Source organism: Schistocerca americana, chromosome 4 (assembly GCF_021461395.2).
Source record: "Schistocerca americana isolate TAMUIC-IGC-003095 chromosome 4, iqSchAmer2.1, whole genome shotgun sequence".
Lineage (NCBI taxonomy): Eukaryota > Metazoa > Arthropoda > Insecta > Orthoptera > Acrididae > Schistocerca > Schistocerca americana.
This window is the reverse complement of record NC_060122.1, coordinates 281,208,366-281,235,865: the sequence shown is the minus strand read 5'-3', so window position 1 is coordinate 281,235,865 and position 27,500 is coordinate 281,208,366. Positions and strand designations below refer to the sequence as shown.

At 39.2% G+C, this 27,500-nt stretch overlaps 1 protein-coding gene across 1 annotated transcript in view; it reads left to right on the top strand.

The window, feature by feature from the left end:
- The window catches only part of LOC124613409 (dynein axonemal heavy chain 7-like), a 755,469-nt gene that overhangs the window by 645,200 nt on the left and 82,769 nt on the right, over nt 1-27,500 (top strand). Inside the window, exon 34 of the mRNA XM_047142112.1 lies at nt 5,106-5,342. Coding sequence (XP_046998068.1) covers nt 5,106-5,342 — 237 coding nt within the window. The remainder of the gene's footprint in view (nt 1-5,105; nt 5,343-27,500) is intronic.

Genomic DNA, 27,500 nt, shown 5'->3' with positions numbered 1-27,500 from the left:
ATATGGGGAAATATGTCACACATGATTTAGTGCAGATAACAAGATAGAAAATGTACCATGATTTACAAAAATTTAATGTGTGAGAGTTTAATAATTATGTTTTAAATTATTAATTGGACTGTGAATGCATAATTGTTATCATGGACTGTGTCAAACTTCAATAATGTTTATTTGTGACAATGGGATCAGAGTGTGAATTATGTTATTTCGAAATGATGAGTAGTGTGCACATTGTCTCCACACCACTGATTGATTGATTGATTTCTTTATTAATCCATGTAACAATTTACATTGTGTGGATTTCATCAGCAAAATCATATACAATACAATATACCTACAATTTATACACATAAAATTAATATTTACACACATTTTTAAACTATCTTACATTAGTTTTATATCCTTATGTAATTTTCTTATAGTATTGTACAATTCTGGATTTCATATTATAATTATTTCCTCAAGTATTAAAATGCAGGCTACTTTAATTACACTACATGTTTTAATTCAGATAGTCCGTTACTGCGTTATTTAATAAAAAAATTTAAGTTTTGTTTTGAACTGTCCAATTGTGTCAATATCTTTTATATTTTGGGGTAATTTATTACTTGTCTGTTAGATCTGAAAGGCAGGTAAGAGTGTAATTCTGTGACTGTATTAAATATCTGTTTGACACACTTCAACTTTTGTGAATAATTATGTTTATGTTAGGTTACTGCATCTGAACAATGGTATTATACGATGTCAACCAAGTGTAGTATGTGGCGATCCACTTATTTGTGCCAAATTGAAAGAAATGAAGCTTGAACTGGCCATAAACATTAATTCATTCAGCAATCCAAGTGCAATTAAAGTGTTTAAATTGTAATCCTGGTGTGAACCATATTATTTACAATAGCCTAGTTTCAACAAGCAACTTTTCAAACAGATTTGACAGAGGCACAGTTACTGAGGACATAATTGTGCAGGTAATGGCTAGGCTACAAACCAAATACTATCAGGCAACCCAGAAGTGGCTCCCTCCTGAGTCATACTGTAGTACAATTAAAATATCAGGCACACTTCACACTCTCTCAGTCCTACACCAAAAATTACAGTCATTTACACTATATTATTGTAGGTGATACATAGGCAATGAAAATACATAGAAATCAAATTGTTCAAATAACTACATAAAACAGCAGTAAAAATATACAAATTCCCTCAAACAGATGTCCTTGAATATCGTGCTAAAACCGCTTAATGCAGTCCATTCAAATCTCTGAACTATACATATCATCCCAAATATGAACTTTTGCTAATAATAATAATAATTACTATTATTACTAATATTTTATTATTATCTTATATTACACCTATAGAAGTTATCTGCACAGGCTGCACAGGAAAAACACTTACATTACTAAATCATCGTCTCTTATACAAACTACAAACGATTGCATGATTTTTTTTTGTCTAGTTCAACACAGCTGAAATTGCTTTCTGATGGCGTAATGATGTGTGACTTTTACCTCCTTCAAACATATTTCCACAAATTTAGTAATTATGATACCTAAAAGTCCTCTATATGTGAACATTGTTCAATTTGTGCAAAAATAATCTTCCTTTCTTGTCAGTTACACATTTACTGTATCAAACATAATGTCATTAATCCAGTGAAAATCAAGTTAATTTATTCTGTTGACGCAGTGCCCCATTGGAGACTGTTAACAAAGGTCCTAGCATATGGATTAGGTCCCCAGATATGTGAGCAGCTTGATCACTTCTTAAGTGATAGAAGCCAGAACGTTGTCCTTGATGGTGAGCCTTCATCAGAGACAGGAGCACACAAGGGAAGTGTAACAGGACCACTCTTGTTCTCCATATACATAAATTATCTGACAGACAAGTTGATCAGCAATCTGCAGCTGTTTGCTGATGATGCTGTGGTTTACAGAAACATGCCGTTGTTATGGTTGTAGCAGAATACAAGATGACTTATACCAAATTTCTAATTAGCATAATCAATGGAAACTTGCTAAATGAAGAAAAATATAAGTTAAGGTAGATGAATAGGAAAAACAATCTCATAAGACAAATACAGCAATAGTAATGTGCAGCTTAGCACAGTCATATTGATTAAATATATAGGCATAATGCTGCAAATTGATATGAAATAGAACACATACATAAGGATGGTAATAGGGAAGGTGAATGTTTGACTCCAATTTCTTGGGAGAATTTCAGGAAAGTGTAGCTCGCCTACAGAGGAGACTGTGTATAGAACACTAGTTCAACCAATTCTTGAGTACTGCTTGAGTGTTTGGGATATCCATCACATCACATTAGAGGAACACACTTAAGCAGTTGAGATGCATGTAGCAAGATTTGTTATTGGAAAGGCTGATCAGTACATGAGTTTTACAGAGATGCTTCAAAATTCAAATGACAATACCTGGAGGGAAGACAAAGCTCTTTTCAAGAAACACTGTTGAGGTAATTTAGAGAATTGGCTTTTGAAGGTGATTGCAGAATAATTCTGTTGTCACCAACATACATTTGAAATGACCACAAAGGTAAGAGAAATTGGGAGTCATGTGAAGTCATACACATAGTTGTCTTTCCCTTACTCTATTTGTGGGTGGAACAGTAAAGGAAATTACTAGTAGTGGCAGAAGGTACACTCTCCATTGTACCATACGATGGCTTGTGGAGTATGTACATAGATGTAGATACAAATTACAGCTGGCCTCCCCACCCAGTGTAGGAGTCTATCATCCGAACCACTATATATCTTTGCCTCCCACCTTATTTGATCACAGGTATTCCAAACCTTTGTTAATCTCTTACTCAAATACTGGATTCCCTGTATCTTCCATATTGACTCCCATTTCTTCTTCTATCATGTCATCAGCCAATTCCTCTCCCTTATAGAGGCCTGTAATGTAATTTTTTCCACCTGTAAGCTCTCTCTGCTGTATTGAACACTGGAATTTATTTGATAATTTTAATGTTTATGACTTTGCTTTTAATTTCACCAAAGGTTTTTTTTTACTTTCCTATATGCCGAAATAGTTCTTTCAGTGACAATTTTTTTTTTTTTTTTTTTTTTTTTTTTTTTTTTTTTTTTCAATTTCTTCACACTTCTCCTACAACTGTTTCGCTTTGGCACTTACCCTACACTTCTTATTTATTTCGTCCCAAGTGTCTTGTTTGCTGTATTCCTGTGTTTTACTGAATGTTTTTGTATGCCCTTCTTTCATCAAACAATTGAAGGCATCCCCACAGCCTCCCATCAATCCATCTTGCATCTGTGTCATGTGCCTTCTAGCCCTGCATGCTTTTCCAGTAGCACTCTTTTCTCTCCCCACTCATACCCTGCTATCCTTTCCCCTTCCCTACTCTACATCATATTCCTGTTTTCATTCAACATAACAGTTGCTGTCTGGCCAGAGAGGTCAGAGATAGTGGTCATGTTGTGTCAGGTATGCCTGCTTGTATGAATAGGTGTGTGTTTTCCTTTCTTTACTGAGTAAGCCTTTAGTGGAAAGCATTTACAATGTGTTATAATGATAAACCTGATCTATATGTTACAAGGGGGTATGGGAGCGGGTGGGGAAAGTGAGTTGGATCCCTATGGGAGAGGTTGTGAAGGAGTCATTGAAATTCAGAATGTTGCACTCAGCAATATGCTTTGCTCCGGATGGTCAACTTTACACTTGGCCAGATGTTGGCATTTAACTTGAGTGAATAGTTGATTGGTGCTTGTGCGCACATAAAAGGCTGTCAGAAGTTAAAGTAGAGTTGACATTTGACATTACTGCTCTCCTAAGAAGTAGGGTAGAATATGTGGATATGCCTGTGATGATACTGGAATAGGATGTGCTGGTGGGTGCCTAGGACAGCACTTGCACCTAGTTCTTCCATGATGATATAACACATACAACATAGTTTGAGAGTAATTGTAGTATAAGAATGAATCAGAATATTTTATTTATGTGGGTTACATAACATGATATAAAAAGATCTGGGAAGGGATTTTGGGAAATATATTCTGCATATCCTGACATCATGACAGGAGGTCAACACTTTGGTGGAATTTGTACTAAGTTCATGCTGAAGGTTGACAACAGTGTTCTGGGTTAATTTTTGTTCTGAGTTTTTTGGGATGTTCAGAAGCAGTTTTGAGGAAGTGACAGATGAAAGGGTCAATGAGACAAGGCCTTGACTTTGAAAGAAGAATCTTGGCTCTCATTGGCCAAAACCTCTAACCCACATCAGGACACAAAGCATTTCCTTCACTGCCTCTCAGCCACACCCATTCAGTTACCACCTAAAACACTGCTCATCACTGTTGATGTCAGTTCCTTTTATGAAATCTTCACCCATGTTCATCTCCTTGGTGCTGTCAAACACTACCTCTTCCAGTGTCTTTCTTTATTTTTTTTCTTTCTTTACACACTTCATGAACCTTAACCTTACCCTTAACTATTTCTCCTTCAGGGAGAAGATATAAACATTCCAAATTTAATTTTCCTATTCTGAATATCATATTCTGTTTCTTTTTTTTTTTTTTTTTTTTTTTTTTTTTTTTTTTTTTTTTTTTTCCCAAGGAAAATGCTTTGCCCTCTGTTAGTCTGACAGTAGTCTAACCAAGTACATAGTGCAATATTTCTGTGATCTCATAGAATAGTAACAAATTTCATTGGATGAAAGAAGATAAAAACAATTTATGATGGAAAATTGTATTCAAAAAAACTAACAGCTTTGGAGGATTCTTGTGTTGTGAAATTATCTATAAACAAACACTTTCACGATATTTCTTGGGACATACATCCTAGATTACCAAATTTTTTCTTGTTTGTATCAAGTATTTAGTCATAATAAATAAGTAGACAATGTTAATTTATAAAACATAGAACTCATTAGCATGTTTATTAGTTAATGTTATTGTGTAGCTGAAGAAGTATCAAGCAATTATTGTTTTCTATTTTTTTGACTGGGCTTCAATGATTATAGCTGCCCTTGCATATTATTTTTTAAAGTCACAAACTGATATGTATACTCCATTTCCTATTAAAGATAATTAAATCATCAAGTGAACTGAAACTATATGATTTTTTCAGGCTTTCCTCAACACTGACAAGGAAGTATCATATGAAGCCATCCAATACACAATTGGTGAATGCATATATGGTGCTCAACTAACTGATGAGTGGGATCACCGAATATTAATAACAATTTTACATGACTTTATAAATGAAGAACTTGTTGTTTCTCAAAACTATATCTTTACAGAGATAAATAAGGTGTACAGTGTTCCATCAGACATCACACATTCAGCATGTTTGCAGAAGATTGAAGTAAGATAATTTATATAAACTGAATAAAAGGATTCTGAAGTGTTATTACAGTATGACAGAAACTAAGCTATATTCTAAGATTTTAATTTATAAGTATGCTGAACCAGAATTATCACCTTTAATTACAATGTCAAAGTTAATTCTTCTACTATGACACAAAACACAGCTCACATATACATGAAATAGTCACAGTTCACACGTAGCACAGTGCTGTAGTAATTATTACAATGGACAACAGGTTAGTGATTCATTTAAATCAGTTCAAAATGAGTTTCACTATGTCCAACAATCACTAGTTTCAATGAAAATATCATTCGACACTTTCTAATCAGAACACAGTTCTATTACAATATGTCTCAATATGACGTGATGTAATCGCTCAAAAGTTGTCAAACATTAAAGTTCCTGAGTTCCACAGTTGTTGGTGCAAATATTTTTGCATGCAAAACATGCATAATTGTGGTGTTAGTCAACATGGTGAGCACACTCAACACAGGTGTACTCATGAGGTTTCAAACCACTAACTACAAATTTTGAGTGATGTCTGACTACTTATAGATGGGCAAAAAAATAAACTGTTATTCTGTAAACCACATAATATTTTGAAAATTTTTACCAGGCTGGATTTTACTGTTCAGAAATTTAAAAAAAAAAATGCATGGACCCTATTACATCAATGTGAGTCCCCTTGTTTACATGCATGAATGCCACATTGCAAATTATAGTAAATTACATGTAATCATTAATTGGTGAATTCATTAATTAGTGCTGTACACCATATTGTACAGAAAAATTAAGGCAACAAAATCAAAACCATAATCCAACAGTAGTTATTGCAAAATCTGCAGTAGAAAATGGGACTGCTTGTGGACTTGAATACTTATTATCTCTTCATTTAATTAATTTCTGATGGTTTGAAGTACTTCACAAGAAAGTCAGAATGCTTAGCTTTCTGTTGGTGTGGGTCATTATAGGGAATTATGTTGATTAGCCCATTAAGTTTTGCAAGTATTGAAGTGTAATGCTAACTTTAATTAAATGTAACATTTAATTCACATGCTCTACAGCCAAACTAGTGGTATCAATGGAATCAGTACAGTGAGAAGCATAAACTGAGCAATAAATCTAAATGAGGGAGAGCTTAATTACAATTTTGAAATATAAATACATATGCCACATATAACCTATATAATGATATTGAAAGTAAAGTTGAAATGAAATAGAGACACCATGCTATCTCACAAGCTCTCTCCAGATAGTGCCCTAAAACCTCCCTGTGGTATATCTACTGTCTGTTGAAACAACTAGATATACAAAATTTTTGTGTGTTTGGAGGAGATAAGAAGAAACGCATGTTGTGTGACAAAAATGCCGTAAGTGCATCATTTCCCCACTAGGGATCCATGAAGGTATTGACAATTTTAGTGTGTTTAGAGGAGATAAGAAAAAACACATTTTGTGTGACAAAAATGCCATAAGTGCACCATTTCCCTACTAGGGGTCCATGAAGGTATTGACACTAGTGATGTTCAGAGACAGTGTTCACACTGTCATGTGGTTACTGCTTTTGTGTTGCTGAAAATGTCATGCTTTTACATTAATTTGGGAATGGTTTCTGCTTGCTAATTAGTGTGTAACATGCTCAAAACAATCCAGTTTTTCACAAATATTGGCTCTCAGCATCAACCAAACACGCAACTAGCTCTTCTGGAGTGTCTGTTGGTGTGTCACATAGTTCTCTTGATGACATTTAATAGGTTGCAGCTTTATATCTTTCATAGATATACTACAGGGAGGTTTTAGGGCACTATCTGGAGTCAGCTTGTGACATATCATGGTGTCTCTACCTCATCCCAACTTTACTTTCAATATCATTATATAGGTTATATGTGGCTTATGAATTTATATTTCAAAAGTGTAATTAAGCTCTCCCTCATTTAGATTTATTGCTCAGTTTATGCTTCTCACTGTACTGATTCCACTGATACCATTAGTTTGGCTATAGAGCATGTTAATTAAATGTTACAGTTAATTAAAGTTAGCACTACAGTTCAATACATGCAAACTAATCTCCCCAAACAAAATGAAATCCATAGGAGTGATGTCAGGAGGATGTGGTGACCATGGTACTGGCCAACCCCTTCCAACTCACCAACTGGGGTAGTATTGTCTAAATGTTCTCTGACATCAACAGCAAAGCATGGTGGGACCCCTACATGCTGGAACTAAATTATTGCCTGACTGCTAGAGGGACATTTTCCTACATTTCCAGTAGTACTTCACTGAGAAAAATATGATGGTTTCCTCCACCAAGCATGTAGGGAGAAGAAACACCCTAATCAGGTGGTGATGAACAATTCAAGCTCATGCAGCTATGGTAAAGCTCTGTTGACTGTACAAATCATGAGTTGTCTTAGACGTTTCCAGTTCCCAGACACGGCTATTGTGGCTGTTGAATATTCCTGCCATTCAGAAGTAAACAAAACACATGTTAAGGAGTCAGGAATTTTGACCAATAGTGTAGATACCATTGGCAGAATTCCACACTGTAGTGATAATTATTAGCTGATAGGTCTTGTACTTTCTGATACCTGAAAGGACACATGCCTGTCTTGTGCGGCATGTTCCACACATTGACACTGGAAGTATTTAGTTCCTTGGCAATGAGTCATGTGTTGTTGCAGGGGTTGCCCTCTGTTCATTGTAACACAGGTTTCTCATATTGCGCAGGCTGCATACTGTGATGTCTACCAATTTTCTGGCAGTCTGATCTAAGGGATCCTGTTTCATGAAGATGACCATCAAGTCTTTGAAATGTGACTTGATTTTGAAACTTCCCCCCTCCAGGTATCATTTTGCATACAAGTGCCTTACAGCTTGGCTGTTGTAACGTGTTTCCCTATGAATGAGATGTATGTCAACTCTCAGTCAGAGTGTAATCAGCCATCAAGAATGTGTAAATATTGGTAGACACATTCATGAAAACACAACGTAACATAAACAAAAATAATGTGAATGTTTTTCTAGGGACATTGCTAGCAGTAATGAAAAGTTACTCTTCTTAGCACTAAGATATGACTGAAAAGATTGGCAGAAGATGCTGCAAACATTCAAACTAATAAGAATTGGCCTGATAACATTTGTTTCCAAGTGCATCACTTTGTGGTAACAAGTATTTTGATATGTACCACAAGAAAGAAATGTCTTGGTTTATTATGTCTATGTTCTTGTTTTTTAATAAATTTAATCACACAGGTAACATATATCTACTCAAAATACGGTATTGTGGATTACCACTTTCTTCCACCAATCCCTCCTGCTGTGTTACAAATATGATTCTAATGTCAACATTTTGTATACAGTATAGGCAAACAACTGTAAATGTTGGTCTAAGGGAAATCCAGCGTCAAACCCTTCAAGGACTGCTAGTGGGAAAATGGAACAAAAGTGTTTACAGATTTGTCTACATAATATGTTTAAACACACACACACACACACACACACACAGATATTCTTTGTCTACTGACTCCCCCATCCCCAAGACCCCTAGAAGCCTGTAAAATAAACTGTGAATACCCTGTATATAAAGGCCACCAGTACTACAAATTATTTCATGTTGTTTGATGATGATTGTTAAGATCAAAACACATTGAGAGTAAAGATTTATTTTATCAGCAGATCTTGGCATGTTCAAAAACATGAATTTCTGTAAGCAGCATAAGTTCCCAGTATCTTGATTTGCAAAGAATTTGGACAAGAGTAGCCTGGAATGGAACCTCATTCAGTGGTGTCAGGTTTATATCATTACATCTACATCTTGACAGATACTCCACAACTCACACTTAAATGCAGAGGGTTCATAAAATCACATTCACAATAATTTTCTATTATTGCAATCTCAAACAGAGCATGAAAAAAAATGAACACTTCCATGCAAGCTCTGATTTCCTTTCTTTTCTTATGATGATCATTTTTTGCTATATAAGTTGGCCTCAACAACATATTTTTGCATTTGGAGGAGAAAGTTGGTAACTGTAGTTTCGTGAGAAGATTCCGCCCCAATGAAAAATGCATTTGTATCATGTCAGTGACACTCACTCCCCTATTTTGCTATAATGCTAAATGTGCTGCTCTCCTTTGTTCTTTCTCGAATTACTCCATTAATCCTATCTGGTAAGCAGTACTCCAAAACAGGATGGACACACATAGTGTAAGTAGTTTCTTTAGTATATCTGTTACATTTTCTGATAGTTCTCCCAATAAAACTTAGTCTTTGGTTTGGGAAACCGCTTCCCCCACCACCTCCAGTAGCCACCGCGCCAGCCGCACCAAAGACACCAGGAGAGGAACAGTGGAGGGGGTAATGGCTAGTATACATAGGGCGCTGAGAGGAACAGCACAGCATTCATTAGGAACCACCTGAAGATGGCAGTGTGTACATCTGCCGAAATATTGTGGAGAAATTATGACACTACCTGGTGGGATACCCGAGAACTGTTCAAATTGATTTGTACATGATTTTCATATTTAATTGTTCTAGATGCCTTGCTGCCATAAATTTACAATGTTCATTCCATTTTTACACAACACCAGAAAACTTTTACATCTCTCCTTCCTTTGTTCCCACCACACACATGCAAGCCGACCACACCCTGTTACCAGTTCCAAAGTACATCAGTAGAGATATAGTCATATTAAGATCGAAAATAATTTACAAAAAAATGAAATTCACTCAACAGTACAATACAACAATTGCTGTTACTGTTGTGGTCTTCAGTCCAGAGACTGGTTTGATGCAGCTCTCCATGCTACTCTATCCTGTCCAAGCTTCTTCATCTCCCAGTACCTACTGCAACCTGCATCCTTCTGAATCTGCTTAGTGTATTTATCTCTACGATTTTTACCCTTCACGCTGCCCTCCAGTACGAAATTGGTGATTCCTTGATGCCTCAGAACATATCCTACCAACCGATCCCTTCTGCTAGTCAAGCTGTGCACAAACTCTTCTTTTCCCCAATTCTATTCAGTACCTCCTCATTAGTTATTGATGTACCCATCTAATCTTCAGCACTCTTCAGCTCTGGGACGTTCCCAACACAGCTACAACAATTTACAACTGTTATATCAATGGTTCCTGTCTCTACACTCTTCCTGTGTTTGACCTGTGCCCTTTGAGACTGAAGGCCATTTGTGTTTCCCCAAGACCCTCTAACCTACAAAAACTGCTCAGTCCACACCACACAGCCCCTGCTACCCATGTGACCATCTGCATGTAGTGGACTCCTGACCTATTCAGTGGAACCCGAAACCCGACCACCATATGGTGCAACTCGAGGAATCTGCAGCCTACATGGTTGTCTGAGCTTCTCATTCAGACCCTCCACTCAGCTCTGTACCAAAGATCTGAAGTCAGTCCTGTTGATATGCTGCAGATGGTGAGCTCTGGTTTTATCTTGCAAGCAAGACTGGCAGTCTTTAGTACTTCTATTAGCCACTCAAAACTACAGAGAATTTCTTCCAGTCAATGCCAAGTATTCTAGAGACCAACTGAAACTTGCAATCCACTGTTGCAGGAAACTTCCTCACACTCTGTACAATGTCAGGAAGACCGCATATTTCAGGCATGCAGTCACACTGGATCATCAGGCAGATCCTGGTAGCTGAGAGGTCAGCGTGACAGAATGTCAATCCTAAGGGCCCAGGTTCGATTCCCAGCTGGATCAGAGATTTTCTCCACTCAGGGACTGGGTGTTGAGTCATTTCATCCCCATTGATGCACAAGTCACTGAAGTGGCATCAAATCGAAAGACTTGCACCCGGCAAAAACTCTATCTGATGGGAGGCCCTAGTCACACAACATTTACATAATCAGGCAGATGGGTCAATCTTGTTTTGGGCTAGTATCATGTACACAAGTAATATGTCTTCACCATCAATGGTAATTTGAGGGTCATGCAATATAAGGACTAGATATTCACACTGATTGCACAGCTCTGCAGAACCATCTGACCTCTGATTCTGGCCTTCCACTCAGCTCTGTATCAGAGATGCGCAGTCTGTCCTGTTCACTATGCTGCAATATTTTTGCAATAGGTCTGTCTTTTAAGGTGATAATGCATGAGTACACTGCACCCACCTTGTGAACACATTCCTCCAGGAGCTAGATATCAACGGAATTGACTGGCCTGAACTATCTCCTGATGAAGTGTTCTAGAGACCAAACAAAACTTGTGAAACACTGTCACAGGAAACCTCCTCACACTCTTCCTGACATCAGGAAGAGCAGTGGAGGGTTGAGCAACAAAGTTTCAGTCACCTTATTGACAGTATGCCAAGAAGGATCCAAACATCTTACAGTGAAATCAGTGTAGCAACCTGATATTAAATGTTACACAGCAGCAAGAATTTATTTCACAGATGTTTAAAGTCATACACTTTCAAACATACTTTCATTATTTTGTTTTTTTTCTGTTTTGTTATTTCATAGTAAATATACTTTTTTTAGTTTCAGAGCTATCTGTTTTATTGTCTGGTCCTCTTGAATCTAAGACAACATGTGTTCAAAGATATGCAGGTGGTACAAAACTTTTTTTCAGCGGTTTATAGGCCCTTAGTAATAACAATAGTATAGTTTTCCTAGAAGGAGCCAAAGGACTAACTCTAGACACAAAATTTAAATTGGAATACGCATGTTGAGTAACTATCAAGTGATTAAGCTTCGAATTTGCAATGCTGATGATGCCACTAGCCTGTACATATGGAAACTTGCATACCACTATTATTTTATGTCAGTAATAATAAAGTAAGTCTGGTTCCCTAGCTATGTGCTCAGTATGTCTGTCTGCTAAGCAGAGGACCCAGGTTTAATTCCCAGAAGAACTAGGAATTTTTTCATGGACAGGAATGAGGTGCACTCAGCCTCATAGTGTTGACTGAGGAGCTGCTTGAGTGATAAGTAAAGATTCCAAGGTCTGGGAACCTAACAGTGGCCAGGAGCGTGGTGTGTGATCCCATGCCCCTACATACCCCATCAAAATGACTCCATTGGCAGAGGATAATATGATGGGCAGTTGGTGGTGAATGGCCTTACAGGACCAACAGAGGTTGCCTTAGTTTTTATAGTGAGATAATGCAATGTTAGCTAGGGCAGTCTAGTAAAATAACATTTATATTGTAGCTCCGTCTGCCTCCGTAGCGTAGCGGTAATGTTACCACCTACCACACAGGAGGGTTTGATTCCCAGTAGGGGGCTGGGTGTTGTGTGTCCTTCATCATCATTTTCATCATCCTTTACTCGCAAGTTGCTGATGTGGCATCACCTAAAAAGAACTTGCAATACAGAGGCTGAACTCCCCCGAATGGGGCCTCCTGGCCAACAATGTCATATAATCATTTCCATTTCCATTGTAACTCCAAAAAAAGTCATCCAAACCTGTGTTTCACATCCATGAGAATCATGTTAGCTGGTACTAATAATATGGAAAGTGAAGAGGTAATGGAAGAAGATGAGATGAGAAATGTAATGCAAGGAATACAATGAGGAATGATGCAAGGAGATGAGGAATGAGGAATGATGCATGAAGATGAGGAATGCAATGAAGAATGCAAGAATAATGTAACAGGACAATGAAAGATCTAATTTGAAATAAGGCACCTGGAGTAAATGACATTCCATGAGGCTTACTCATAACAATGTAAACTCCAGATTGGAATATCGACAATATAAGGAAAAGATAGATCACTACTCACTCTAAAGATGAAACATTGAGTTGCACATGGGCACAATCAAAAGACAGTACATATTTAACTTCAGGCCAAAGGCTTCTTCAGAAAAGTAAACATACACACATTCATTCACAAAAGCAAGTACACCTCACACACACATGACTGCCATCTATGGCACCTTAGACTTGAATTAAGATGTCATGTAGAATGGAAGCAGCAATCTGGAGGGAGCCTAGAGCAAAGTAAATCATCCTGTGGCACAACATGGAGCTGTACATAACATGCTTTATTTCAATGACTGCTTCACAATCCAGATCATCCAGATTCTCCCCTCCACCACCAGCTTCTCTGAACTGCGCAAATGGGAGTTTCTTCCAACACATTATCCACTCCAAAAATTATCACAACCTCAGACTACAGTAACATACTGTCTCCACTCCCTCCAACCAACAGTTTCTCAGTCCTGTGTCCTATGACCTCCTCCCTATTCTCATCCCCTCATCCTCTGTGTGTGCTACTCTCTGCCAATGGCCCTACACTTCTTTACCCTTCTCCATTCATCTCCTTTTTCACCTTCCATTCCCTCCTCCCCCCATTCCACCTCCCTGCCCCACAGCATCCCAACTCTGCACCTGCTGACAGTCTAGTCCTTGCATGTTCCTCCAGGTAGTGCACTTTTCTCTCCTCACCCATACCCTGCTATCCCTTCCTCTTACTCATCCCCTGCAGATTGCTGCTTCCTTTCTATATGACAGTTTCATTCCTGTCCGAGTTGCCAGAAATGGTAGACATATGTGTGTGGTTGTGCTTGCCTGTGTGAATTAAGGCGTGTATATTTCCTTATTTAAAGAAAGCTTTAGCCAAAAGCTAAATTTTAAACTGTCTTTTCATTGTGCCTGTTTGCAACTCAACATGTCATCTTCATGGTGAATAGCAATCCATTTTTCTTTATATTATTTCATGAGGTTTGTCAAGGTCCTTGGGAGAACCAACCTCAACAGAAACGTTCTACCTGTATGTTGGATTTGTGAGACAAATGAAATACCCTCAGATGGCAGGAAGAATTTAACAGTTCCAGTAAAGTGAAAGCAAGTGTTTAGGCAGGTGTGAGTATGACTATACCACCAGTTTAATGGATAATTATTTCAAAATACCGACATGAATTAGTTGCAGAAGTCAGGAATAACTTAAAACGTCCATCTGGGGGAAGACTGGTTTGAGTTCCACAGAAATAATGAAGGAATTTAGGAATTTATGAAGCACTACTGACTCTACAACTTAACACAAAATATATTTTACAGAAAGCCAAACCCTCGCCTATAGCATTTAAAAAAAAAAAACTCCATACTGACTGGAGTAAACTCATTGATATTTTGAAGTTAAGGATAAAATACAGTGTGCACAAGGCTACATACATCTTCTACAGAAGCCAAAATACATAATACATGTTTAAGAGTTGATAGAGATTAAATGAAGACAGTACCTATGAAGGTAGAGAGACAGGATTGCAACATATTCCCCCTGTTCTTCAGTCTGTGCCTAAAGCAAGCATTAAAGTTAACCAAGCAGAAATTTGGAAAAGGCATTAATGTTCACGGAGAAGACATAAAAGCTTTCAGTTTGCTAATGACATTATAATTCTGTTACATACAGGAAATGATTTGGAAGGTCAGTTGAATGGAATACGTTAAGTCTAGAAAAGAGGTTACAAGGTGAGCTTCAACAAAAGTGAAACATGGCTAATGTAATGTATTCAAATTAAATTCAGCAATACTGAGAGACTTAGATTGGAAACAGAGATGCTAAAAGCAGTAGATGACTTTTGTTATTTTAGAAATAAAACAACTAACAACAACCAAAATAAAGAGAGTGTATAATGTTAGCTTGAAATACCAAGAAAAGCTTTTCTGAAAAAGAAACCTTTTTAACATTATATATAAATAAATGATCAGAAAGTTTTTTTTTTAAATTATTGTCTAGAATGAAATTTTGTACGGAACTAAATGTGGACAGTAAGCAGTACTGACAAGAAGACACAATAAGCTTTTGGAATATAATGCCACAGAAGAAAACTCAAGGTGAGATAGGTAGATAGAATAACTAATGAAGACATATGACATTGAGTTGTATAGAAAAATGCTTTATGGCATAGCTTTACTAAAAGAACAAGCAATCTGAGACATAAGAGAATAGTTAATTTGCCATTGTAGGTAAGATGCAGAGGAAGACCAACAATACACTACAGTAAGCAGGTTAAAGTCGATGTAGTTTGCAATAGTTATGTACAGGCAAAAAGCATTTCATAGGGTAATTCTCATGGTGAGCTGCATCAAACCAGTCTTTGAACTGAAGGCCAAAACAACAACTGCTCAGTGGAAGTGTTCATGAAGAACTGATAATTTAAGCAGTGTGTCACTGAATTTATTGTGCAAATACAACTGCTCATTCTCAGGAAAAAGTAGAATAATGCTCCATGTCATTAGTAAAAATTTTACATAAGCAAGTTATATTATTAAAGACAGTGTTATGAAAAAGATAGATTGCTACTCACCATGTAACACAGATGCTGAGTCACAGACAGGGACAAAAAAAGGCTGGCAAGCAAGTAAGCTTTCAACCAAAAAGGCCACCAACAGAATTAGACAGCACACACACACACACACACACACACACACACACACACACACACACACTTATGCAAATGCAACTCCCACACACACACATGACCACAGTCTCTAGCCACAGAGGCCTAACTGTGGGCAACAGCGCATTATGGGACAAGCGTCTAGATTGTAATGGTATGGAGGGGGGTGTGGTGGGAAGGGGATGGGACAGCAGAGTAGGGATGGGCAAAACAGTAAAGTGCTGCTTGTGGGAGCATACAGGGGCAAGGTTGGGAGGAGGTAGGGCAGCTAGGTGCAATCGACAGGTTAGACAGAAGGCAGAGAGGGATATGGGGGAGGGGGGAGCAGCAGAAAAGAAGACAAAATACTGTGGGTTCATTGGTGAAATAGAGGGTTGTGTAGTGCTGGAATGGGAATAGGGAAGGTGAAAGGTGGGTAAAGGACAAGACTAATGAAGGCTGAGGCCAGGAGCATTATGGGAATGTACACTATACTACAGGGAGAGTTCCCACCGGCACAATTCAGAAAGCTGGTGTTGGTGGGAAGAATCCAGATGGGACAGGCTGTGAAGCAGTCACTGAAACGAAGAATGTCATGTTGGGTAACATGCTCAGCAATTGGGTGGACCAGCTGTTTCATGGCCAAAGTTTGTCAGTGGCCATTCATGCGGACAGACAGCTTGTCGGTTGTCGTGCTTACGCAAGATGCAGCATAGTGATTGCAGCTTAGCTTGTAGATCACATGACTGGTTTCACAGGTAGACCTGCCTTTGATGGGATAGGTGATGCTTGTGACCAGAGGTGGGAGGATGTATGGGTCTAGTCTTGCATCTAGATCTGTTACAGGGATATAAGCCATGAGGCAAGCCATTGGGAGCAAGATTGGTGCAGGGATGGATGATGATATTGTGTAGGTTCATTGGGCAATGGAACACCACTGTGGGAGGGGTGGGAAGGATAGTGAGTAGGACATTCCTAATTTCAGGGTACGATGAGAGGTAGTCAGAACACTCATGGAGAATGTGATTCAGTTTCTCCAGTCCTATGTGGTACTGAGTCATGAGAGGAGTGTTCCCTTGTTGCCGAGAGTGTGACTTTGGAAGGTTGGGTGACTGGAGAGGTAAAGTGCAGGAGATCTATTTTTGAACAAGGTTGTGAGGGTAATTATGGTATGTGAAGCCTCTGTGAGAAACTGGGTATGTTTCAATGGGCACTGCTTGTCACTACAGATGAGACAGCCACAGGTGGCTAGGCTATATGTGAGGGACTTCTTGGTATCAAAGGGTAGCGGCTGTCAAAGTGGTGGTAATGCTGACGGTTGGAGGTTTGATACAAATGGACCTACTTATGTAACCTTCTTTGCATGGAGCTCAATATCGAAGAAGGTGGTTTGTTGGGTTAAGGACAAGCAGGTGAAGTGAATCTGGGAGAAAGTGTTGAGGTTCTGGAGGAATGTGGATAGGCCAGCCTCATCCTTTATCCAGACCATGAAAATGTCATCAATGAATTTGAAGTTGGGATTCTGGGTGGTTAGAAAGGATTCCTCTTGATGGCCTATGAACAGGTTGGCATAAGACAGTGCCATGCAGGTGGCCATTGTCATACCCCAGATTTGCTTGTAGGTGGTGCCATCAAAGGAGAAGTAACTGTGGGTGAGGACATAGTTGGTCATAGTGACTAGGAAGGAGGTTGTAGGTTTTGAATCTGCTAAATGTTGGAAAAGGTAGTGTTCAATAGCAGCAAGGATTTTGGCATTATGGATGTTAGTGTAAAGGAAGGTGGCATCAATAATGACAAGCAGAGGACCATATGGTAACAGAACAGGAACTGTGGATAGTCAGTGAGGGAAATGGTAGTTCTCTTTTACATAGGAGGGTAGGATGCAGGTAATAGGCTGAAGGTGTTGGCCTACAAAAGCAGAGATTCTCTCAGTGGGGGCACAGGTACCATCCACAATAGGGTATCACAGGCGGTTTGGTTTACAGATTTTGTTAAGCACATACAAGGTAGGAGTGGGGGGAGTGGTAGGGGTGGGGCGAGTTCATTGACTCCAGGTAGTGGTTCTAGGATGAGCCTAAGGATTTGAGGAGAAACTGGAGACCTACTGGATTCCTGGAGTGGGGCAGAGTTTGTAGGCGGATGAATCTGACAGCTGGTGTAGTCCTGCGAGGTAATCTTTGCAGTTCTAACCACTGTGGCATAGCCTCAGTCAGCAGGGAGGATTACAATATTTGGGATCTGTTTTTAGTTGGTGGATTTCGGTTCTTTCTATAGATTGAAGGTTAACTTGCATGTTGAAGGATTTGGAGAATGATGGTGAGGCTAGGTTTGAGGTTAAGAGATTCTGGAAAGTTAACTGTGGGTGATATGGAGCAGTGGTGTTGGATCACGGTTGGTTGGAGGAGTGAACTCAGTCAGGCAGGGTTCAACATTGGTCTCTTGTTGAGTCTGACTGGTTCATGCAAGAAAGTGTTTCCATTGTAGGGGTCAGGAGAAGGAGAGAAGGTCTTTAACAAGTTTTGCATGATTGAATTTGGGAGTGGGCAAAACATGAAGTGTTTGGAAAAGACTGATACGTCTGTGGGGATAAGGCTTTTGAAGGAAAAGTTTGTGACTGTGCTTCAAGTCTGTTTAGGTTCTAGATTCAGTATGGTGGTGGGAGGGAATTTTTGAGGGTGGGGTAAGCGTAGTAAGTCTGCAAGGCAGCATTTGTTAGCTATGGGGGGATGTGGGGGAGGCTTGGAGGTTGTTGTAGAGGTGGTGCATAATGGTAGTTCAAGGTAGGAGTAGGAAATGAACATTGTGGACAATTTTTAGGTGGCATTGTGTATGCTGCTCTTTTTCCTGGAGGACATGAGTTTCAGTGTGTGGTATGGGATCCAGGAATTTGGGACTGCATAGCAGGAAATTTTAGTTATTGAGAGGAGGTGCTGCATGGAGGTTAGGGCCTGAGGGCATGGCTTTGGTGAGGGTTAAGGACTGGAGGAATCTGAACAGATGGAGGTTATTGTGGAAGTAGGGGTTGCAGCTGGAGATGAGTAATTTGTTGGTAAAGCCATTTGGGGGATTCCATCAATGGAGGAACAGTATGTGTGACTGGATTCTGGCTGGGGATACAGAAACTTTTCTGGAAGCAGCAAGGATCAGTGGTGGAGGATTAGAATGTGTAAAATAAATAAATAATGTAGAAATAAGTGCGAAAAAATTCGCAAAAATACACACAAATACATGCAAAAAATCACAAAAAGAATGAAATGAATGAAGTATGGGGAAACAAAATGCAACATAAGGGAGCAGAACGATAGTGAAAGGCGAAAACCAACTGCAATCAATGTGAAAACACAAAGAGATCAAAGGAAAAAATAAATAAGAAGATTGTAATGTGGGTTGTAGGTCTGGGGGTCAATATGTGTGAAGAAGGGGGACAGCAGATATGACTATATTAGGTGAAGTTAGTATGTGCTAATTGGAATCAGAGAGAAGAAGGTGTGCAGGGTGGGGAGGAGTCAGTAGGCTGCAGTTCAAGTTGGTGTGGCACAGAAAGGTATGGAAAATAACACATGAACATACATAAGAGTGATGCAGGAAGGGTGATCAATTTGAAGATCTAGGATTAATGATATTGATGGGAGTAATGTGGATCATGAGGTGCTGCACCAATAATCAGCATGATCTCGTAGCCATCTGTTGTGCATGGCAGACTATGTTGATACAGTGTGGTTCATAAGTAGAGCATGCTGTGTGATTTGGAATGTGACAAGTAAAACACAGGAAAGCAGAGAAAAGAGGACAGACACTGATTACTGTAATGCATTAGAAAATAGTAACAAATGAAAACAGTACTGAGTTATGGGATGAAAGAGAAACCATTAGGCAACATCAAAGAATGGAAAATTCATGATGGAATAATGACAATACTATGAAAATAATATATTGCTACACACCATATAGCACAGATGCTGAGTCACAGATAGGCCCAACAAAAAGACTGTCAAACAAGTAAGCTTTGCGCCAAAAAGGTCTTCACTGGAACTAGACAAAATACACACACACTCATGCAAACACAACTCACACACACATGAGCACAGTCTATGGCTGCTGAGGCCAGAGTGCAAGTAGCAGTACATGATGGGGGAAGCAATCTTGCTGGTAAGGGTAAGGAGGAGGCTAGCGCAGGGATGGGGAGGGATAGCAGGGTTGGCGTGGGGAATAGTGAAGAGCTTGTGGGAACATACTGGGATGAGGTGTAGAGAGGGTAGTGTAGCTAAGTGCAGTCAAGAAGTCAGGCAGAGGGCAAAGTGGGGGAGGGGGGGGGGGGGGGGAGCAGAGGAAAATGAGAGAAGGAAAAATACTGTGGATGTGTTGGTGGACTAGCGGGCTGTGGTGGAATGAGAACAAGGAAGGGAACAGGTGAGTGAATGACAATGACTAACAAGGGTTGAGAGCAGTAGGGTTATGGGAACATAGGCTATAGTGCAGGGGGAGTTCCCACCAGCATAATTCAGAAATGCTGGTGTTGATAGGAAGCATCCAGATAGAACAGACTGTGAAGCAGTCATTAATATGAAGTATGTTATGTTGGGCAGTATACTCAGCTACTGGCTGACCCAACTATCCTTTAGCTACAGTTTTCAGTTGTCATTCATGCTTACAGACAGCTTGTGATCCACATAGGACGCAGCATATTGGTTGCAGCTTAGCTTGTAGATCACATGACTGGTTTCACAGGTAGCCCTGCCTTTGATGGGGGTAGGTAATGCTTGTGACCAGGCTGGAGTAGGTGACAGTGGGAGGGTGTATGCAATAGGTCTTGCATCTAAATCTGTTACAGGGATACGATTTGTGAGGCAAGAGGCTGGGAATAGAGGTTGTGCAGGGATGGACTAGGATATTGCATAGCTTCAATGGCCAGCAGAATACCACTGAAGGAGGGGTGGGAAGGATAGTGGGTAGGACATTCTTCATTTCAGGGTGTGACGAGAGGTAGCCAAAACCCTGGCAAAGAATGTTATTCTGTTGCTCCACTCCTGGGTACTACTGAGTCACAAGAGCAGTGTTCCTCTGTGGTGGGACTTTGGAGGTGGTGTGTGACTGGAAAGTAAGGCATGAGACATCTGTTTTTCTGCAGGCTTGGGAGGGTAATTACAGTCTGTGAAGGCCTCAGTGAGACCCTTGTTATATTTAGAGATGAATTGCTCATCACTACAGGTGTGATGGTCATGGGTGGTTAGGCTCTACGGAAGGGACTTCTTGGTATCGAATTGTTGGCATCTGTCTCGGTGGCATCTGTCAAAGTGGAGATATTACTGGTGGTTGATAGGTTTGATATGGATGGTGGTACTGATATAACTATCCTTAAGGTAGAGGTCAAAATTGAGGAAGGTGGCTTGTTGGGTTGAGGAGGACCAGGTGAAGCAAATGGGGGAGAATGTGTTGAGGTTCAGGAGGAATTTGGATAGGGTGTCCTCACCCTCGATCCAGATCAAGAAGATTTCATCAGAGAATCTGAAGTAGTTGAGGGGTTTGGGATTCAGGGTGGTTAGAAAGGAATTTTCTAGATTACCCACAAATAGGTTGGTATAGGATGGTGCCATGCAGGAACTGTAGAGAGTTGGTTGGAATCTTTTCTGTAGGAAAGTAGGTTGCTCCATGGCCAACAATATTCTCACCCACAATTACTTCTCCTTTTAAGGCATCATGTGCAATAAATCCGGGGTACAGCAATTTGCACCCACATGGCTCCAGTCTATGCCAACCTATCGTGGGCCATCTAGATAACAACCCCAAATCTCACACCTCTCACCTGCTTCATATTTGCTGATGACTTCCTCACCACCTCAAAAATTGTTACATTAGTACCTCCACTCAGATCATCAGCAATACCTCCAGTCTGACAGCTGCTACCCATTCCATACCAAGAAGTTCCTTCCATACAGCCAAGCTGCGCCTGGTCATCACGTCTGTAGTGATGAGCAATATGCCAAGAGTCTAACTGAGGCCTTCACAGACTGTAATTACCCCCCCCCCCCCAACCTTATACAAAAACAGATCTCACTCACCACCACCCAAAGTCCCACCATCCAGCTACGGAGGAGCCACTGACACACCACGGCCAAGAAACAGCTAGACCACCTAGTTGCTGATCACGCTGCCCAATATGTTGTTCTTCTTTTCAGTGACTGCTTCACAGCCTGTGCTGTCTGGATCTTTCCTACCAACACCATCTTCTCTTAATTATGCCAGTCAGAACTCTCTCTGCATTATAGCATATGTTCCTCTAAATCTCTTGGCCTCAACCTTCATTAGTCACTGTTGTCCTTCACCCACCTATCCCCTTCCCTATTCCAGCACTACACTCTCCGTTTTCTGCTGCCCCCTTTCATCCCTGCCTTCTGCCTAACATCCCAACTGCACCTAGCTGCCCTACCTTCTCCCAACCTCAATTGTGTATGCTCCCACAAGCAGCACTTTACCGTTCCCATCCCTATCCTGCTATCCCTCCCCATCGTTGTCCTCCTTACCCCTAACATCCACATTGCTTCTCCCATCTTCCATAATGTGCATTCTGGCCTTGGCAGCCAGAGCCTGTGGTCATCTGTGCTATTGCGCACACGTGCACGCACGTGTGTGTGTGTGTGTGTGTGTGTGTGTGTGTGTGTGTGTGTGTGTGTGTGTGTGTGTGTGTGTTTGAGAGAGAAAGAGGGGGGGGGGGAGGGAGGGAGAAGTGCATTTGCATGACAGTTGGTGTTTGTTGTCTACTTCCGATGAAAATCCTTTTGGTTGAAAGCCTACTTGTTTGACAGTCTTTTTGTTGTGCATATCGACAACTCAACATCTCCACCATATCGTGAGTAGCAATCTATCCTTTTCATACTACTGTCATTATTCCATCCTGGATTTTTCCATCATATTGTTAATTTTAAATATATCTCATGTACCCTAATCAGATGATTAACAAATATTAACAAGGAAAATAAATCACTGTTGTCTATCCTTATGCAACTCCATTGCTGCAGCCAGGTTACTGTTGTCAGAAAATGGAGTTATTACTGCAAGATCCAATATGCAAGCAAGTGAGAAAGGCTTTTAAATCATGTATTGTAAAGAAAACCAGGAACTACTGGTGCTGAATGCCCTAAACTCATAATCATTATCATCCAACAATGAGAAACTCTGCAGCACATTGCACAACAGCTATGGAAATTGACTGAAACCATAACTTCTGAAAGTATATGGATGTATTTTCGAGATTTGACTGTGTGGTGAGGAAAACCTGTGACAGATCAATAAGCCAAATTTAAGTCATCATTCAGAAGGAACTGATGTCTATCATTCTTGTACTTTCTTCTAAAGTTTAATCTGGGAGACAACATGGACTATGTCTGCATGAAGAAAAACCTCATGACCATGTACCTAAATGTTACAATTTGCAGGTTGGTATTTTGCTCACCAAACTAGCATTCATCAACAACCATAAGAAGTTACCTGCAATAATATGTTGATAAAGTCACACTGTCAAACAATATAAGATAATTTTTGTCTGTGGGATAGCTTTTATAAATGAACAGAAATTTATTTGTAATATGTGTTTAGCTCTCTGAACTATCTGGATCTAATTGAAATACAATTTTTATTTAACTTTTAAATTAATTTACATTTTCCATTAAGTTTTGCTTATTAGATTTGAGAAACAAAAATGTACTAAAAAGACCTTTTAATCTTCCACTTGGGATCTGTTTCTTAATGAACATACATTCATTTGCCCATGAAGGGGCAATTTTTGATGCGAGGCATTTTCAGATGGGCATAAATGTCAAGTATCAAAGTGTTCATGACATTCTTTCCTGGCCCACATGCAGACAGCTCGTAATGGACATGGGGCTGTGAAACTAAAATTTTGAATCCTCATGAAATGAGAAAATATTTTGTTCTCATCAGTAACTAAAGGTAATAATACCAAGTGACAAGCAGTCATAAAGTATATAATCCCAAGAGAAGCTCACCCATCTTGTTATTTTTTTTTATTTCAGTTACTGAATAGCATAAAATATTACTCTCATTTTGTAATGTCATTAAATTTTACTTTTATTTTGACATCACCATTACACATTTATCCACATGGGCAGTGAGAATGACATCCCAGTTACGACTGACATGTTTCTCCAGCCACTTAAAAATTACTTATGTTAGGATTGGTCAGTCATGGATATATAAACAGATGTTCACCAATAAATATAGCTAAATGATTAATGGAAAATCTCATATAAGATGTGAAACAAATACTAACAAAGAGATAGAGGGGCTGGCCAGTACTTACCTCAGCTCAGTACAGCCGATAGATACACATAAAACAGAACTGAAAATTTACATTCCTAGCTTTCGGAACTTTGTTCCTTCATCAGGGAGGAGAGAGGGGAAAAAAGGGAAGAAGGGAAAGTGGATTCAGTTACTCACAACCCAGGTTATGAAGCAACAGGGAAAGGTAAACAGGGAGGGTGGCAAGGATGGAGGCATGGTTGTCTGACAACCATGCCTCCATCCTTGCCACCCTCCCTGTTTACCTTTCCCTGTTGCTTCATAACCTGGGTTGTGAGTAACTGAATCCACTTTCCCTTCTTCCCTTTTTTCCCCTCTCTCCTCCCTGATGAAGGAACAAAGTTCCGAAAGCTAGGAATGTAAATTTTCAGTTCTGTTTTATGTGTATCTATCGGCTGTACTGAATAAATATAGCTAAACAGTTTTACTGTTCACAGTTTTTCTACATGCAACTGGAAATGACAAATCATTCTGGGTTCTATTTGATTTGATTTGATTTGATTTTTATTGGTCCAGTTTTATCATACAGCACAAATTGTACAATTGATATTGGACATGTCAAAGATAAGTTATAATAATACATAGTATTAGCAAAATAGTAGTCAAATTAAAAATAGGGCCCATTCCAATTAATTTTGTTATGTATTCAGAAATTCTCTGGCAGAATAGAAACAGTGCTTTATTGTAAATGCCTTTAGTTTAGCTTTAAATATTGAATGACTAGAATTTTTTTATTTCCTCTGGTATCTTATTGTGTAGTATTACACCAATGTTAATTACACTCCTCTGATTGATGGTTGTTCTGTGATATTTTTGATGTGTATTTGATTTCCCTCTGGTACTATAGTTGTGTACATTTTTGTTCTGTAGCAGTTTGCCTGTTTTCAGGAGGTAGTCCCTAGTGAACAAGATAGTTTCATAAATGATTAATCTTGGAACATTTAGAACACCAAGCTCATTAAAATGGGATTTACAGGGCTCCATGTTTTTAAAGCCACAAATTATTCTTAGAGCTCTTTTTTTGCATTCTAAAAACCTTTAGACTGTGAGTTGAGTATCCCCAGAAAACGATCCCATATCGGACTAGTGAGTGGAACTGTGCATAGTGTGCCTGCAGTACTGTTGCTTTGCTTGTTGTAGCCTTTAAAATTCTTAGGCCATAGCACACAGATGATAGTTTTCTAGACAAGTTATTTCTATGTGTGTCCCACTTTACGTCTTGCTGGACCCATAGACCTAAAAATTTTGTGACACTTACATTTTGTAGGGGGTCATTTACTAATTGTGCTTGAATAGACATTTGATTAGTTGGAGGAATTAAATGAAAATCAACACACACAGTTTTTTCAGTATTTATAATGTGTTTGTTTTTTGTGAACCACACAGAAAGTCTTTTCATTGAACTTTCTGCTGTGGACTGCAAAGTTTCTGGATTGTATCCAGTGAGCAATATGCTGATGTCACCAGCAAACAAGATAGTTTTTAGAATGAGATTTTCACTCTGCAGTGGAGTGTGCATTGATACGAAACTTCCTGCCAGATTAAAACTGTATGCCGGACTGAGACTCAAACTCAGGACCTTTGCCTTTCATGGGCAAGTGCTCTGCCAACTGAGCTACCCAAGCACGACTCACAGAGCTTCTGTGAACCTTGGAAGGTAGGAGACGAGGTACTGGCAGAATTGAAGCTGTGAGGATGGGTCGTGAGTCATGCTTGGGTAGCTCAGTTGGTGAAGCACATGCCCACAAAAGGCAAAGGTCCCGAGTTTGAGTCTCGGTCTGGCACACAGTTTTAATCTGCCGGGAAGTTTCAGGATAGTTTTTGTGGGACTCATATATTCAACTAAGTCGTCTACATAAATCAAGAATAGTAGTGGACCTAAGATTGAGCCCTTTGGTTCACCATCTTTTATTGGTAATTCACTAGAAAGAAAGGAGTTGTTTTATTCATTTTGCTGAATTCATAGTGAAGTGATACTTTCTGCCTGAAGTTTTTTAGGTGTGAACACAACCATCCATTTGCTACACCTCTTACTCCTCATCTTTCTAATTTTTTGAGCAGAATGTTATGGTCCAGGACATCAAAGGCTTTTGATAGATCTAGAAAATACCTGCAGCTAATTTATGTTGATCAAGGGATTTTAAAGTGCAGTCTAAGAATTCGAAAATTGCTGTCTGTGTAGATTTAGACTTCCTAAAACCGTGTTGCTGTACTGTAAGATGGGCATATTTATTTGTGATACTTAAAAGCCTGTCATAGAAGAGCAAACTGGTGCTTTTCATTTATTATACATAGAAGCAGTCAAGATCACTGAGTTGCTGGAGAAAATTGGGACTGGTCCTTGACAGTGTACTTGAATGAGGTCTTCAGCTAGTGAAGTGAAGTATTCATCGAATTTTTCCACAACTGAATTTGGGTCTGTGACTTTTGAGCCTTCTAGTGTTAATGATACATTCTTTTTCTTTTGAGCTGAACTACAAGTTTCTTTCTTTATAATTCTCCACATGGATCTCATTTTGTTAGATGAGTTTCTTATCAAATTGTCATTCCACATAATTTTTGCATCTTTGACTACTATGTCATAGATTCTTTTGTAGCCTATGAATAATATGTGAATTCTTGGGTTACTCCATATTTCTTACAACAGTACTACAGAAATCTGTTTCTCTCACTGGAAATTTTTATGCCTTTAGTTACCCATTGCTTATTATTGTTAGGCTTTACTGTTTTTACTACTTTTGGAAATGCTACATTAAAATAGTGAAGAAAGGGGCTCTGAAAACTCATGTACATGCTATCAACATTGTCCTGAGTGGCGATGCTTTCCCAGCTTTCCTTCGCCAGTAATAGATTAAAAATCTTCAGAAAAGGTTCTTTTTTGAACTACTTTTTCAGAACTGCTACTACTTGTTGCCTTTCTATACACAGCAGCTGTGCCTCATGATCACTATAACCCACTCTCAGTACTCTGCTTGTGAATCTGTAATTTGCTTCTGAGATGAATATTTGGTCAATAATGGAATTTGTGCTTTCTGTTAATCTTGTTGGGCAGTCTATTGTGGGGATCATATTGAATGTGTTGGTCATATTTATCAAAGCATCTCTGGTGCTGCTGTCTTTTGAAAAATCAATATTGAAATCCCCACAAAGCACTATCTTCACATTTAGTGTACTGATCCTGTTCAGCAGAACCTCTAGTTTATTTATGAAGACTGGCAGGTTTCCACTTGGTGCTCTATAAATGTTAATATAAATGTTAATGACTATGAAATTAAGCTCTGGCAGTTCAGTAATGGAAAGTTCAAAGTCTTTTTCAATTAATTCAGTATAACTTTATTTGTTTTTTCAAAAAGATAGCAGAGCCACCATGTTTGGAAAAACTCTTGGCTAAAATGACTTGCTAATCTATATCCTGAGATTGAGGTTAATTTTACTGCGTCATTTCGTAGCCAATGTTCAGTAATGCAAATTATGTCATTTAGAGCATACTGGAG